Source organism: Salvelinus namaycush, chromosome 13 (genome assembly GCF_016432855.1).
Source record: "Salvelinus namaycush isolate Seneca chromosome 13, SaNama_1.0, whole genome shotgun sequence".
Taxonomy (NCBI): Eukaryota; Metazoa; Chordata; class Actinopteri; order Salmoniformes; family Salmonidae; genus Salvelinus; species Salvelinus namaycush.
Window position 1 is genome coordinate 18,019,333 of NC_052319.1, and position 16,481 is coordinate 18,035,813.

Sequence of the window (16,481 nt, forward strand, 5' to 3'; positions counted from 1 at the left end):
TCGGAGGGGCTGTTGTCCGGACCTCTGGCAGTCTCTATGGGGGTGCCACATGGTTCAATCCTCGGGCCGACTCTCTTCTCTGTATACATCAACGATGTTGCTCTTGCTGCTGGTGATTTTCTGATACACCTCTACGCAGACGACACCATTCTGTATACTTTTGGCCCCTCTTTGGACACTGTGTTAACTAACCTCCAGACGAGCTCCAGACGAGGGTATGTTTGGCAGCCATACCCTCGTAAAACTGACCATCCTACCTGACCAGCCTCCAACACTCTACTCAACAAACTGGATGCAGTCTATCACAGTGCCATCCGTTTTGTCACCAACGAATTGCAAAAATCTCTGAAGTTGGAGACTTGTATCTCCCTCACTAACATTAAGCATCAGCTGTTAGAGCAGCTTACCGATCGGTGCAGCTGTACACAGCCCATCTGTAAATATCACACACAACTACCTCATCCCCATATTGTTTTTGTTTTTTTTGCTCTTTTGTACCCCAGTATCTCTACTTGCACATCATCATCTGCACATCTATCACTCCAGTGTTAATGCTAAATTGAACAGGGTTCAATTCTCGGGCTGACTCTTTTCTCTATATATATCAATGATGTCGCTCTTGCTGCGGGTGATTCTTTGATCCACCTCTACGCAGACGACATCATTCTGTATACATCTGGCCGTTCTTTGGACACTGTGCTAAAAAAACTCCAAACGAGCTTCAACGCCATACAACACTCCTTCCATGGCCTCCAACTGCTCTTAAATGCTAGTAAAACTAAATGCATGCTCTTTAACCGATCGCTGCCCGCACCCGCCCGCTCGACTAGCATCACTACTCTGGACGGTTCTGACTTAGAATATGTGGACAACTATAAATACCTAGGTGTCTGGCTAGACGGTAAACTCTCCTTCCAGCTTTTACAAACAACTGATTATCCAGGAGGTGCTGAAGGACTGATCGAACATGGAGAACATGTTCTTGGGCAGAACAGGAGAAAACCAGGATGTCATCGAGGTAGACAAAAACAAAACGATTCAACATGTCCCGGAGCACATCGTTGACCAGAGCCTGGAAGACAGTGGGAGCGTTGGTGAGAACAAACGGCATGACCAGTGTCATGACGTTGGCCTGAGGGGGGAGGTTTATGACCACCATAAATACCTTTCCCCTTTTTCCTCTCTCTACTCTACCGATGTGACTATTGAAAATCCCTTTGTTAACATTGAGAGAGAGTCTGGTGACATCAAAAGATGGGAAACGGAACCATATTTCGGTAATCCAACCAGTTGAATATATGCGTTGGGACTTAATGAATATGATGTCAGTTCAGTTGGCGTCTGAGACATGATTACTGATGATAGGACGACATAAACTGTATCTCGGAAAATCTGCACATCTACACATCAGATTCACATGGAATTGTTGTGCAATTTAAATGTTTAAATATGAAACTATTTGTGAAAAGATTAAATGTGATTTTTAGCTCCTAAATGAGAGAATTGGTTTTCAGAAGTGAACTATGCTCAACTCAGTGGCCCCGCCCATGTGAACAGATACTGGTTGTAAACTATGAAACACGGCCCTCTCCCCTAATCCTATATAAGCCCTTGACGAAAATGTAACTTCCTGTTTCAAGGACGTGTGCACTTGAGGTCCCCACGTTGAAAGGACAAAGACCACCTACAAAACTAAGCCAACCTCAGCAAGAACCTGACGAAATTAGCATCGAATTTCAATGTGAAGGTGACGACCTGCACGCTGGAAGGATGAATTTCGACTATACCAGCCAGAATTTAGCATGAGCTTAACCTGTTTGGGCTGCAAGCCCGACACCGCCCACACTATGACAACATCCAGCTCAAAGTGCAGGGCGCGACATTCAAAAGCTAGTTTTTAAAAATATTTAACTTTCACACATTAACAAGTCCAAGACACCAGATGAAAGATAAACTTCTTGTGAATCAAACCAACATGTCCGATTTTTAAAATGTTTTACAGGGAAGACAAAATATGTAAATCTATTAGCTAACCACGTTAGCAAATGACACCACTTTTCTAACTGCATCAGTTTCTTACTCCATCAGGTGCTATCACAAATTCGACCAAATAAAGATATAAATAGCCACTAACCAAGAAACAAATTCATCAGATGACAGTCTGATAACATATTTATTGTATAGCATATTTTTTTTCGAAAAATGTGCATATTTCAGGTATAAATCATATTTTACATTTCAGCTACAAATCAGAAAGTGCACCGAAAGCAGCCATAATATTTACAGACACCAACAGACACCAACGTCAAATAGCTTATTACTCATCATAAAACATTTCCGAAAAATATATAGTTTGCAGCAATTGAAAGATAGGCAACTTGTGATTCCAAACAATATTTCCGATTTATTAAATGTTTTACAGCGAAAACAAAATGTATCGCTATATTAGCGTAGCCACAATAGAGAGACACATTTGGGCGCCCACGACCCGTTCACATGCACGACAGATATATGAAATAACATCATAAAATGAGTCTTACTTTGGCTGATCTTTCATCAGAATGTTGAAACAGGCGTCCTCTGTCCAGATGAGTCGTTGTTTCGTTTCAGAATGAGAAATATCCCTGTTAATTTACCATTTCCAGTAGCCGTGGCCCAACGTAAACACAGTCATACGACAGAACACGGCAAAACTCCCGAATAAAGTTTCAATAATCTGATTAAACTATATTGAAAAAACATACATTACGATGATATGGTCACATATATCCCCAAAAATTCGAGCCGGAGACGTTAGCCGTTCGTTAGGAAGGCAAAACAGAAGTCCATCCCACTTCCTTCAGAATACCGGAAGTTGGCGCTCAGGTCAAAGAAATAGGTTTTTTTCCACCACAGACCAAGAGGAGCAAAAAAAATTCTTCTCTGACATCCTCTTTACACCAATAGGAAGGCGTATAGACTGTCAGCAGACTCGTAGGTGTTAAGACCATGTATAGGCATCAGATTGAAAAGAGCATAGATTTCTGACATTTCACTTCCGGGTCAGGAAAAGTGCTGCAGAAGGTCTTGTGTTTCACTCAGAGAAATAATTCCAACTGTTTTAGAAACTAGAAAGTGTTTTCTATCCAAAAAGAATAATAATATTCATATTGTACAAGCAAGATTTGAGTAGGAGGCCGTTTGAAATGGGCACGATTTCACTGGCTACTCAACACTTTGCCTTGCAGCCATAAGAAGTTAAAGTATGGCAACTTGGTATGAACTTTGAACTCTTATTCACTAAAGAAGTGATACCTGCTAGCCGTTGCGTTAGTGCAACTGTAAACGTGGGCTAGGAAAGGACGGATGAACGTATCTAGTCTAACACACACAACGATACTACAACGTATCCAATTTACCACCAGAGACATTCTTCAGAGGACCAGAGATCCATGCTGGACCACCCGGTCTCCCATCTACGAACAATCTACCGAAGCGCAGCTCAGAGTAAATATTTATTGCATTCTCCTTTTTCAAATGGGCGGTAATTTAGAATGCATAAGATACTGTATTTACGATAGTATAGCTTCTCCCTTTGTTACTCAGTCTTCCCGCTCTTTCACTCAAACCCAACCCCCCTCTCTTTGTGTAACCAGCTGTCATAGCTGTTCCATCCTCTAGGGACGTTTTCCTTTATGACAATTTGTAATCAATGTATGATACATTCTGTGTATATGTAATTCTGTGTGATTATTTAGGTATTTAGTAAATAAATAATTTAACCAAATTTTATATTGCTGATTCAACTTGTTAACCAGGGTTCGTGAAGATTTTACAACTTTTTTACAACCAAGAATTTACAACTTTCAGATGAGACTAAATAAGGTGACAATTAAATATTGACTGCTACTGATGTAAAAGATTACTAGATCTTTAAGAGTTTATTCGGAAGATAACAGCTCTATAAACATTCTTGTCCTTCTTTTCCACAAAGAAGAACCTTGCGCCGGCAGGAGAGGCAGAAGGGTGAATGCTCCCAGCAGCCAGAGTGTCCTCAATGTACTCCTCCATGGCCTTGGTCTCAGGACCGAGCAGGGAATATAGCCGAACTCGAGGCGGTGTGGTGCCCGGGAGGAGGTCAATAGCACAATCGTAAGGACGATGTGGAGGAAGGGAGGTAGCACGAGCCTTGCTGAAAACCTCCAGCTGGTCATGATACTCTGCTGGAACAGCAGAGAGATCTGAGGCCGTACTTAATCCTGGAGGCAGTTTCAGGCAGTGTGAATGGCAGAACGGACTCCAACCCAGGATTGAACCTGTGGTCCAGTCAATATTGGGATTGTGCTTCTGGAGCCAAGAGAATCCAAAAACAAAAGGGATGTGAGGGGACTCAATGAGGAGAAGCTGTATTGAGTCACTGTGATTACCAGATATCTGCAGATTAATGGGAACTGTGCTGTGCATGACTCTACCAATGGAGCGGCCGTCCAATGCTCTGGCATCCATGGGAACAGAGAGGAGTTGAGTGTGAATACCTTGTTCCGAGACCAGGGTAGCGTCCATGAAACTCTCATCAGCCCCAGAGACAATGAGCACCCGAAGAGACTTTGACTGGTCTCCGCACAGCAGGATAACATCAAAAGGAGTACTGGTAATAGGAATTAGAGGATTCCCAGTCTGGCTCACCAGTGCACTTGTACCTGCTAATGAATTAGGTCTCTTCACTGGGCAGGTAGCTATGAAATGCCGCGCAGCACCACAATACAGACAACTGTTGGAGCTTAACCTATGTGAACATTCGCTAGGCGATAATCTGGCTCTGCCCGGTTGCATTGGTTCCGTTGTATCTGACTCACCTGTCACTTATGATTCTCGAGGGAACTCGGTTGGCTTCGGGTCTTCTCGGAAATACAGCCTTCGGGGATGTCCGGATTCTCTCGGAGATGAACGAACAGCAGCGGATGAACGAGTGTACCTTGACGTAATTCAAATAATTTTCGGGCCGCCTCTCTCCCGGATACCAGAGAATCGAACACCTTCCTCACCTCTGCCATGAAATTCTCCAGATGACGACAAATGGCAGATTGTTGTTCCCAACTGCCGTAGCCCAGGAGAGCGCCCGTCCTGACATTAGCGTAATAATCTATGCTATCTTCGATTGGTCCAAAGGGAATGAAGATAGCTGTAGCTCAAAAACAAGGGAGCACTGAGAAAGAAAACCCCGGCAGGTTGGGAGGTCTCAGAGGTGGCGGGCTGTCTATGAGCTAACTCACTGATTTGCTCTATAATAGCCTTGAACCCTTGGTCATGGCGTCCCGTCAGGGAACGAAGCCCTTCCAAAAGGGTCTGCAGTAGCTCCTCATGCTTCCCAATGGTGACTCCCTGCAGGGAGCTGGTCCAAGTCTGCTGGGTCTGTCATGGCCAGTTCGTACTATAAGGGCACAGGGCGAGACCCAGATGAGGGTAGCTAAACCTGTAACAAGGCTAGCCATCACATGATACAGTAGGTTGCTAGCTTGGTGCATGCCAGCTAGTAGTAAAGTTACAACAGGGCAGCTAAGTTACCTTCAACCACAACTAAGGATTCTGATGGGAAATTGGTCTTGAGTCATGTCATATCAGAACTGTATATTGTATAAATATACCTGTGCCTATCATAACTATTCACCCCTTTATTTGTAGCCATTGGTGGAGCATCAGGTACTGTCTAGTAATGTGTCCAGCTTTTGGCGAGTAACAAGTCATTTACAAACATTTATAAAGTATATTTTATAGTGCACACTTTAGATTAGGGACTGAAAATAGTTGATTCATAATTAGTAAATGGTTTAAAAGGATCTACATTAATAATCAACTGAGGTATTATTAGTAAGTGCATGTACTCACATATATAAATACACTCATTAACAATGAATAACTATACCATTCATGACATATATGAATATGGCAACAAAAGCCATATAAATAATCTGATGAGTTGACAATAACTCTTATAAATACAGTAGTACTACATTATTAATCATTTATAAAGTAATGTTATTAATGTTCCTATAAATCATTAATACATCATTTAAAATAGTGTTTATAGATGTATAAAATAATAATTAGAGATTGCTTATTGACATTTACGAATGTAGGAATAATGATTAATAAATGGTAAGTAAACACTTTACAAACTGTTTATAAATGGTTTATTCAGGGACCTTAATATAAAGTGTTACCAGCTGTCAAAGGTTAACTAATGCAGGGGTTCCCAAACATTTTCAATCAGGCCCCCATTCCAGCATGGGGGAACATCCCGTGCCACATCTATTTCTATGAGCACAGTTCCTGACACAAACTTTTCACATCCCTCTTGTTGGAGATAAAATTCTACACATTTTGTAATGGGGTGCAGAGAAAACTTCAGTTTTAAAGCTAATTTTAGTGAATCAAACATTACAACAAAATCAATGGGCCAAAAACCTAGGTACATTTTTTTTGCTGACATGGGCTAGTTGATCTGGACATTTTTGGCATGTTATAAATTGCTCTCTAAGGTCTGCAATGACAAGAGGAAAACTGCCGATGCACTAACCAATTTCAAAATTGCATTCTACAATTACATCTTTCAGGAGTAAGTTGAAAGTCGCCCGATAGGGGTCTCTGACATGTGGTTAGACTCGCTCAGGTTGAACAAACTTACACTTGCGCCTTTTTTCTATGCTCAATTGAATGTAATTTACAAAAAAGAAAGGGGTCAATGTATTTTTATTCTCACAAACATCCTTTCTCAATTTTTCTATTATCCGAGAAGTAATCATAATTTTTTTTTAAAGTGTCTGTAATATTTAATTTTTGGTTGAGTTGAAGACGTGAATCCAACATATAATTTGTTAACAAGTTAATAGGCTATTTTTTGTATTTCAAAGGTGATATTAAATTGTGTTTGGTTGTCATTGCAACCACATATCAACATTTGAAGGAGATTTATCTTCTGCTTCGATTTTTATTTATTTTTTATTTCACCTTTATTTAACCAGGTAGGCCCGTTGAGAACAAGTTCTCATTTACAGCTGTGACCTGGCCAAGATAAAGCAAAGCAGTGCGACAAAAACAACAACACGGAGTTACACATAAACGTACAGTCAATAACACAAAAGAAAAGAAAATTAGAAAGAATTTATGTTGAGTGTGTGCAAATGTAGGAGAGTAGGGAGGTAGGCAATAAATAGGCCATAGAGGTGAAAATAATTACAACTTAGCATTAATACTGGAGTGATAGATGTGCAGATGATGATAGTTTTATCTGTGCCACTGATTTAGTCTGGCTATAATTACAGTATGTATACAAATTAATAATTGATGTGTTGTATTCACGTCTCCATCTCAACCAAAAATCTAAGTTAAGGAATAGGACTAAATCAGATCAAACTTTAAATGCAAATTAAATAAAGTTTGATTTGAATTAGTCCTATTCTTTAGTTTAGATATTTGTTTGAGATGGAGACTTGAGTCCAATATTCTCACGATAGCACATTGATAGAGTACTAGTCAGAGACCAATATCGTAGCTAAGCAAGGCTGGGCTTGGTTAAAACCTTGGATGGAAAACTAAATGGTAGCTGTAGATATATCAATTCTCCAGTAGGAGGTGCCTGTTGTTTTTGTTTTTCCTGATAGAAGATCTGACGTTGTTTAAAAGGTACAAATCCAACATATTTTATACAAGGTTTGTCTATGTTGAAATTTGGTAACAATGATGATATAATCCTGTGGTTGAAATTTCACGTCGATTACCTTTTTCAAAACCGCTGTATTCTCCACGTAGATTCCACGTCACAATACGTTGAAACAACGTTGATTCAACCAGTTTGTGCGCAGTGGGTCGTAACTGTAACAAGGGGTTGTAACCAATTCAGGGAACATAACAGAAAAATGGAAAAGAACAAAAAAAGTAAAGGAGCAGAAACAGAACCTGGAACGAAAGTGATCAGTACTGTTCCAGAACAGAACTGTTGTACCATTTTAACGTTCTTTTACGTTCAGGGCATTTTTTCCAGTCCCACAAAAAAAGTGCCTATGCAAAGCGTCCCTCTGTCAATCAGAAAGTTCTTCCAGTGTCTGCCTGACAGCTGAAAATCTTTGCAAGTGAGTGTGCGTGTAGACTACCTGCCTCTCCCCCGCCGAAGCATAGCTGTAGCCTACTGACTTTACAATGGTGATTCCGAAGATAGGGAGAGATATTTTGAATTAGAGAAGAATGGATTAACTTTTTCAATGCAAGTTAGGGATACCATTTCATATTGGATGTATTATCTACAAAAAGGTAAGACGTGTTTTTAATTATGGTGCACACAAGCTGTTAGCTAGCTCTGGTCCAATGTTAAGCCAACTCTGAAGTTAAAAGACATTCAAAGTTCCTCCATAGGTATAATTCATCACAAGATGCCCAGTGCTTCAAGTCAAGCCTCCTCCTCCACCATCATTCACTCTCTCCCCCCTCACTTCCTCTCTCCCCCCTCACTCCCTTTCTCCCCAACCTAAAAATGTCTGTTGCATCTCACGCCCTACACTTGTCTTAAACAACTTGCTGAGATATAGCTTGCCCGCCCAATAGCAAGCTGCTCTATCCACATTGCATGATTGGTAATTTACTGTTGAGCTAAATGTAAAAACAAATACGATTTCAGAGGTTTAAAAAGAAACAGGAAGGATCGGAATAAACCAGTACTTTTTGGGGGTTTCTAATCAGTTCAGAAATGTATTTTGCTGGTCAAAACAGTGGAATGGAATTTAAAAAATAATGGTTCTGTTCATAAGGAAACAATTTGAAAATCATTTCAGTTCCAACCAACCCCTGACTGTAACGGGTGACATTTAGAAAGTCACTGACCCAATCCTGATCAATGACTAGTATAGTTTACTAGAGAAGTCATCAATGGTAGCAGCCAATGAGCAACAGTAATGTGTCCCTTTCTTTTCGATTGGCTTGGCATTACTGGAACGTGGGCTGGCAGGGAAGCCATTTAGAGAAATGTCACATTGTAATGTTTCCGCTGTCTCCCACTGTGATAGACGTGTCTATAGTGTTTCTTGGGCGCTGTTATTTCCATTTAGACTCTAGCTTCCTTTGGCACCTAACAGACCTTTTGTAGACGCTGAAAATGTGAGGGATGCGTCTCAACATCTGAGACAGTATAGGCCTCCCTGATACAAGGAAATCACAGAACCAGAACCAGTTCTCTCTACAGAAGAAGGGAACTGGAACAGGGACCTTTATAAAGTACCTGCAGTGAGAACAAGTCATTTTTTTTGGAAGGATGAGTTTCAGACAGTAAAACCTTGGGCAATTGTAATTTTCTTATTAACTTTTACCGCCTCAGAAACCCGGATCCGGGATCACCCCCCACCCCCCCCACACTGATTAGCATCACTAGCATAGCGTCACATTTAAATAGTAGCATCTAAATATCATTAAATCACAAGTCCAAGACACCAAATGAAAGATACAGATCTTGTGAATAAAGTCACCATTTCAGATTTTTAAAATGTTTTACAGGGAAGACAAAATATGTAAATCTATTAGCTAACCATGTTAGCAAAAGACACCCTTTTTCTTTGTCCACCATTTTTTCTCAACACCAGTAGCTATCACCAATTCGGCTAAACTAAGATATTGATAGCCACTAACCAAGAAAAAACCTCATCAGATGACAGTCTGATAACATATTTATGGTATAGGATAGGTTTTGTTAGAAAAATGTGCATATTTCAGGTATAAATCATAGTTTGCCATTGCAGCCAGCATCACAAATCTCACCAAAGCTCCTAGAATTACTACAGACAGCAACGTGTATTACCAATTTACTCATCATAAAACATTTCTTAAAAATACACAGCACATAGCAATGGAAAGACACAGATCTTGTGAATTCAGACAACATTTCAGATTTTCTAAGTGTTTTACGGCGAAAACACAATGAATCGTTATATTAGCATACCACATATGCAAACGTTACCAGAGCATTGATTCTAGCCAAAGAGAGCGATAACTCAACATCGCCAAAATATATTAATTTTTTCACTAACCTTCTCAGAATTCTTCAGATGACACTCCTGTAACATCATATTACACAATCCATATAGAGTTTGATCGAAAATGTGCATATTTAGCGGCACAAATCGTGCTTACACAATGGAAATAGTGTTCAACTACTCAAGCAATCTGGCCGGCGCCATTTTGAAAATACAAATATTTTTATCAAAAACTATTCATAAACTTGACTAAAAAAATACAGGTTGGACATGAAATGAAAGATGTATTAGTTATTAATGCAACCGCAGAGTTAGATTTTTAAAATTAACGTTACTAGACATACAGTGTGCGTTACAGCCAGACTAGTGACGCAACAACGGCGTCACTATTCACCATTATTGAGTTTACATTTTTCCACATAAAAACGGAATAACATCATAAATAGCTCTTACTTTTCGACGAGCTTCCATCAGAATCTTGCCATGGTGGTTCTTTGTCCAAAAGAATCGTTGCTTGGTTGTAAAACGTTGCATTCAACTTCTGATATAGCAGCTAACACTAGCTAGCCATAGCTATTTTGCACCAACGTGTCCAAATCCTCAAGGCGCAATACTGAGGAAATTCCGAAAAATAGCAATATACTCGCATAATCTGATATAACTCGGTTTAAAATAGCTTCGTTATGATGCTTCTAACACCTATGTCTAATTAAATTACAGATGGATACATCTAACGTTTAAAATTGAGCGTTTGAAAATGGCATCCTGAGGTCCACTTCGCGCAATGTTCAGCGTCGAAAGGAAGGCTCCTCTCGCTCCTTGGCCTTTTATAACCTCTGAGAGCTACGCAGCAAGCCCATTCCACTTCTCATTGGTTACTGACATCCAGGGGAAGGCGGGTGCAGTTCATGTCGTTCCATAGGATATACACAGACTTTCAAAACTGATCTGAAATCAGAGCTTCGCTCTCAGACCATCGCAGTACCTGTCATGGATTTCGCTGTAGAAAGAGTTCTGGGTCACCCACAGACAAAATTCCAACGGCTATAGAAACTAGAGAGTGTTTTCTATCCAATAGAATTAATAATATGCATATTGTACGATCAAGAATTGAGCACGAGGCAGTTTAATTTGGCGACACCCAGAAATAAAAAATGCTAATTGCGCCACCTATTGACAAAAGGTTAATCATTCTTCTTTCTCAATTTTTTTGAGTTTGTCTCTCTCTCCATCTCTTCCCCCTATCTCTCTCACTGTCTCTGTCTCCCTCTCTGTCTCTCTCTCTTTCTACAGATTGGGTGTAAAGTGACAGTGCTGCTGTTCATCTATTTCTTGGCGACTAACTACTACTGGATCCTAGTGGAGGGCCTGTACCTCCATAGTCTCATCTTCATGGCCTTCCTCTCTGACACAAAGTACCTGTGGGGCTTCACCCTCATCGGATGGGGTGAGTGTGTGTCATGATTTAATTTTAATTTACCTCTGTCGCTACAGGTTATTGTCATTGAGATTAAAACTATTTTGCAAGAGAGACCTGTGTGTGAGAATGTCATTGTAGGACTGCAGCGTTTATGGGACTTGATTGGGTTGGTGTGCATTCTAAAAACAAATGTAGTACCCAAATTGTTGTTTACTTCATTTCATCAAGAGCTTTGGTAATCATGCTGTAATATGTGTTATCTAAATGCCAGTACACATTGATAATGCACACCAGAGACCTATAATACGTGCTTGGTTTGAGGAGTGAGCGAGTTAACTCTGATCAACTCTGAGTTCAACTCGGGATAATCAGAAGTGGAAAGAGTACTGAAGTATCCTACTTAAGTAGATGTACTGTTATATAATAACATTTTACTAAAGTAGAAGGCAAACTAATGGTGTAAAAACGACTTAAGTAAAACGTTGTTTGTTTAAAAAGTACGCAGAGTAAAAATAATGTAGTTATATTTGTATAAAAATGTTTACCTTAGCTAATTTCGCCAAGGTTACCTGAACGTTGTTCCACATGATATTTTACATGCAATAAATAGAAAAAGGAAGAGAGGAAATAACCTGAGTGTACAAACATTAGGAAAACCTGCTCTTTCTATGACATAGTTTCACGACTTCCGCCGAAGTTGGTTCCTCTCCTTGTTCGGGCGGCGTTCGGCGTCGCCGGTCTTCTAGCCATCATTGATCCACTTTTCATTTTCCATTTGTTTTGTCTTGTCTTCCCACACATCTGGTTTCAATTCCATCATTACATGTTGTGTATTTAACCCTCTGTTCCCCCCCATGTCCTTGTCCGGAATTGTTTATTTTAAGTGCTTGTGCACGTTATGTCTGGTGTGCGATGGGTTTTGTACCCATTGTATTTGATTGTTTTGTTTACGGTGATTTTTATTATTAAACTGCGCCGTTGTAACACATTTTTTGCTCTCCTGCGCCTGACTTCTCTGCCGCCAGTACACACCCCTTACACATAGACTGACCAGGTGAATCCAGGTGAAAGCTATGATCCTGTCACGTTCCTGACCTGTTTTCCTTTGTCTTGTATTTATTTTAGTTGGTCAGGGCGTGAGTTGGGTGGGTTTGTCTATGGTTGATTTTCTATGTTGGGATTTTTGTGTTCGGCCTGGTATGATTCTCAATCAGAGGCAGCTGTCAATCGTTGTCCCTGATTGAGAATCATACTTAGGCAGCCTGGGTTTGTCAGAGCCGTGTGTATAGGTGGCAGGGAAGTCAGGCGCAGGAGAGTTAAACTGAGTGTAAATGGAGACTTTTAATAAATGTCCACTTAACAATGCTCCAAACACGAAAATGTACATACATAAAATAAACATGGGTACGAGGACCCGTCGCGCACCTATACACCAATAAACAACAGTTGACATAAAACAATCCCTGACAAAGACATGAGGGGAAACAGAGGGTTAAATACACAAGAGGTAATGGATGGGATTGAAAACAGGTGTGTGGGAAGACAAGACAAAAGCAATGGAAAATGAAAAATGGATCGATGATGGCTAGAAGACCGGTGACGTCGACCGCCGAACACCGCCCGAACAAGGAGAGGCAACGACTTCGGCAGAAGTCGTGACAGTACCCCCCCCCCCCCTGACGCGCGGCTCCAGCAGCGCGTCGACACCGGCCTCGGGGACGACCCGGAGGGCGAGGTGCAGGGCGATCCGGATGGAGGCGGTGGAATTATTTTAACATGGAAGGATCTAAAACGTCCTCCACCGGAACCCAGCATCTCTCCTCCGGCCCGTACCCCTCCCAGTCCACGAGGTACTGAAGGCCCCTCGCCCGACGTCTCGAATCCAAAATGGATCGAACAGAGTACGCCTGGACCCCCTCGATGTCAAGAGGAGGCGGAGGAACTTCACGCACTTCAGCCTCCTGGAGCGGGCCAGCCACCACCGGCCTGAGGAGAGACACATGGAACGAGGGGTTAATACGGTAATTAGTGGGCAGTTGTAACCTATAACATACCTCGTTCACTCTCCTCAGGACTTTAAACGGCCCCACAAACCGCGGACCCAGCTTCCGGCAGAGCAGGCGGAGGGGCAGGTTTCGGGTCGAGAGCCAGACCCTGTCCCCTGGTGCGAACACCGGGGCCTCACTGCGGCGACGGTCTGCGCCAATTTTCTGGCGCCTTATGGCGCGCTGAAGGTGGACGTGGGCTGCCTCCCAGGTTTCCTCAGCGCGCCGAAACCAATTGTCCACCGCAGGAGCCTCGGTCTGGCTCTGATGCCAAGGAGCCAGAACCGGCTGATACCCTAATACACATTGAAAAGGAGTGAGGTTAGTGGAGGAGTGACGTAGCGAGTTCTGGGCCATCTCTGCCCAGGGCACGAACTTCGCCCACTCCCCCGGCCGGTCCTGGCAATAGGACCGCAAAAACCTGCCCACATCCTGGTTAACTCTCTCCACCTGCCCATTACTCTCGGGGTGAAAACCTGAGGTAAGACTAACCGAGATCCCCAGACGTTCCATGAACGCCTTCCAGACCCTTGATGTGAACTGGGGACTCCGATCAGACACTATATCCTCAGGCACCCCATAGTGCCGGAAAACGTGTGTAAACAGGGCCTCTGCAGTTTGTAAGGCCGTTGGGAGACCGGGCAACGGGAGGAGACGACAGGACTTCGAAAACCGATCCACAACGACCAGGATCGTGGTGTAACCCTGTGAAGGTGGAAGATCAGTCAAAAAATCCACCGACAGGTGCGACCACGGCCGTTGAGGAACGGGTAAAGGTTGAAGCTTACCTCTGGGCAGGTGTCTAGGAGCCTTGCACTGGGCGCACACCAAGCAGGAGGAAACATAAATCCTCACGTCCTTGGCTAAAGTGGGCCACCAGTACCTCCCATCAAGACAGCGCATCGTCCGACCTATCCCAGGATGACCAGAGGAGGGTGACGTGTGAGCCCAATAGATCAATCGGTCGCAGACAGCAGACGGAACGTACAGACGACCAGCTGGACACTCAGGAGGAGAGGGCTCTGCACGTGACGCCCGCTCAATGTCCGCGTCCAGCTCCCACACTACTGGCGCCACCAAACACGAAGCTGGGAGTATGGGAGTGGGATCCATGGACCGCTCCTCTGTGTCATACAGCCGAGACAATGCGTCTGCCTTGACGTTCTGGGAGCCTGGTCTGTAAGTAAGGGTAAACACAAAACGAGTGAAAAACATGGCCCACCTTGCCTGGCGAGGATTCATTCTCTTCGCCTGCCGGATGTACTCCAGATTGCGGTGGTCAGTCCAGATGAGAAAAGGGTGTTTAGCCCCCTCAAGCCAATGCCTCCACGCCTTCAAGGCTTGTACGACAGCTAACAGCTCCCGGTCCCCCACATCATAGTTTCGCTCCGCCGAGCTGAGCTTCTTCGAAAAGAAAGCACAGGGGCGAAGCTTCAGTGGCACACCCGAACGCTGAGAGAGCACTGCTCCTATCCCAGCTTCGGATGCGTCCACCTCCACTATGAATGGCAAAGAGGGATCCGGATGAGCCAACACAGGCACCGAGGTAAACAGAGTCTTCAGGTGTCCAAAAGCCCTGTTCGCCTCAGCCGACCACTGCAAGCGCACCGGGCCCCCCTTTAGCAGTGAGGTAATGGGAGCAGCCACCTGACCAAAACCCCGGATAAATCTCCGGTAGTAATTGGCAAACCCTAAAAAACGCTGCACCTCCTTTACCGTGGTTGGAGTCGGCCAATTACGCACGGCTGTAATGCGGTCGCTCTCCATTTCCACTCCTGAAGTGGAAATCCGATGCCCTAGGAAGGAGATGGATTGTTGGAAGAACAAGCATTTCTCAGCCTTGACATATAGATCATGCTTCAACAGGCGACCAAGCACCCTGCGCACCAGGGACACATGCTCGGCGCGTGTAGCGGAGTATATCAGAATATCATCGATATACACCACTACACCCTGCCCATGCAGGTCCCTGAAGATCTCATCTACAAATGATTGGAAGACTGATGGAGCATTCATCAACCCATATGGCATGACAAGGTACTCATAATGACCTGGAGGTGGTGCTAAATGCTGTCTTCCACTCATCACCCTTCCGAATACGCACCAGATTGTACGCACTCCTGAGATCCAATTTTGTGAAGAAGCGTGCCCCGTTCATTGACTCAATAACTGTATTTAGAGGTAACGGGTAACTATATTTCACCGTGATTTTATTGAGACATCGATAATCAATGCACGGGCGTAAACCGCCATCCTTCTTCTTCACAAAAAAGAAACTCGAAGAGGCTGGTGAAATGGATGGCTGAATGAACCCCTGACGCAGGGATTCAGAGATATATGTATCCATAGCCACCGTCTCCGCTTGCGACAGGGGATACACGTGACTCCTGGGATATGCAGCGTCTACCAGGAGATCTATCGCACAATCCCCCCGTCGATGGGGTGGTAATTGAGTCGCCTTCTTTTTACAGAAGGCGAGAGCCAAATCGGCATATTCAGGGGGAATGCGCACGGTGGAGACCTGGTCTGGACTTTCCACCGTAGTAGCACCAACGGAAACCCCTAAACACCTACCTGAGCACTCTCGCGACCACCCTGTGAGAGCCCTCTGTGGCCAAGAAACAGTGGGGTTATGACAAGTTAACCAGGGTAGGCCTAGCACCACAGAATACGCAGGAGAATCAATAAGGAAAAGACTAATCTTCTCCTTGTGACCCTCCTGCGTTATCATACACAAAGGTGAGGTGACCTCCCTGATAAACCCTGAACCTAATGGTCGACTATCTAAGGCATGAATAGGGAAAGGCATATCCACAGAAACAATAGGGATCCCTAAATTATGAGCTAAATCTTTATTAATGAAATTTCCAGCTGCGCCTGAATCTACTAGCGCCTTATACTGGGAATGCAGGGAAAAATCCGGAAAAGTGACAGAGACAAACATTAGTGCGACAGAGGGCTTTGGATGAGAATGGTGCCTACTCACCTGGGGTGATGCCAGAGTGCCCTGCCTGCCTTCTC

At 43.3% G+C, this 16,481-nt stretch overlaps 1 protein-coding gene across 1 annotated transcript in view; it reads left to right on the forward strand.

Annotated features, from left to right (window-relative positions):
- Positions 1-16,481, forward strand: part of LOC120057800 (parathyroid hormone 2 receptor-like) — a 137,030-nt gene that overhangs the window by 54,256 nt on the left and 66,293 nt on the right. Inside the window, exon 10 of the mRNA XM_039006266.1 lies at positions 11,289-11,442. Within this exon, the coding sequence (XP_038862194.1) occupies positions 11,289-11,442 (154 nt within the window). The remainder of the gene's footprint in view (positions 1-11,288; positions 11,443-16,481) is intronic.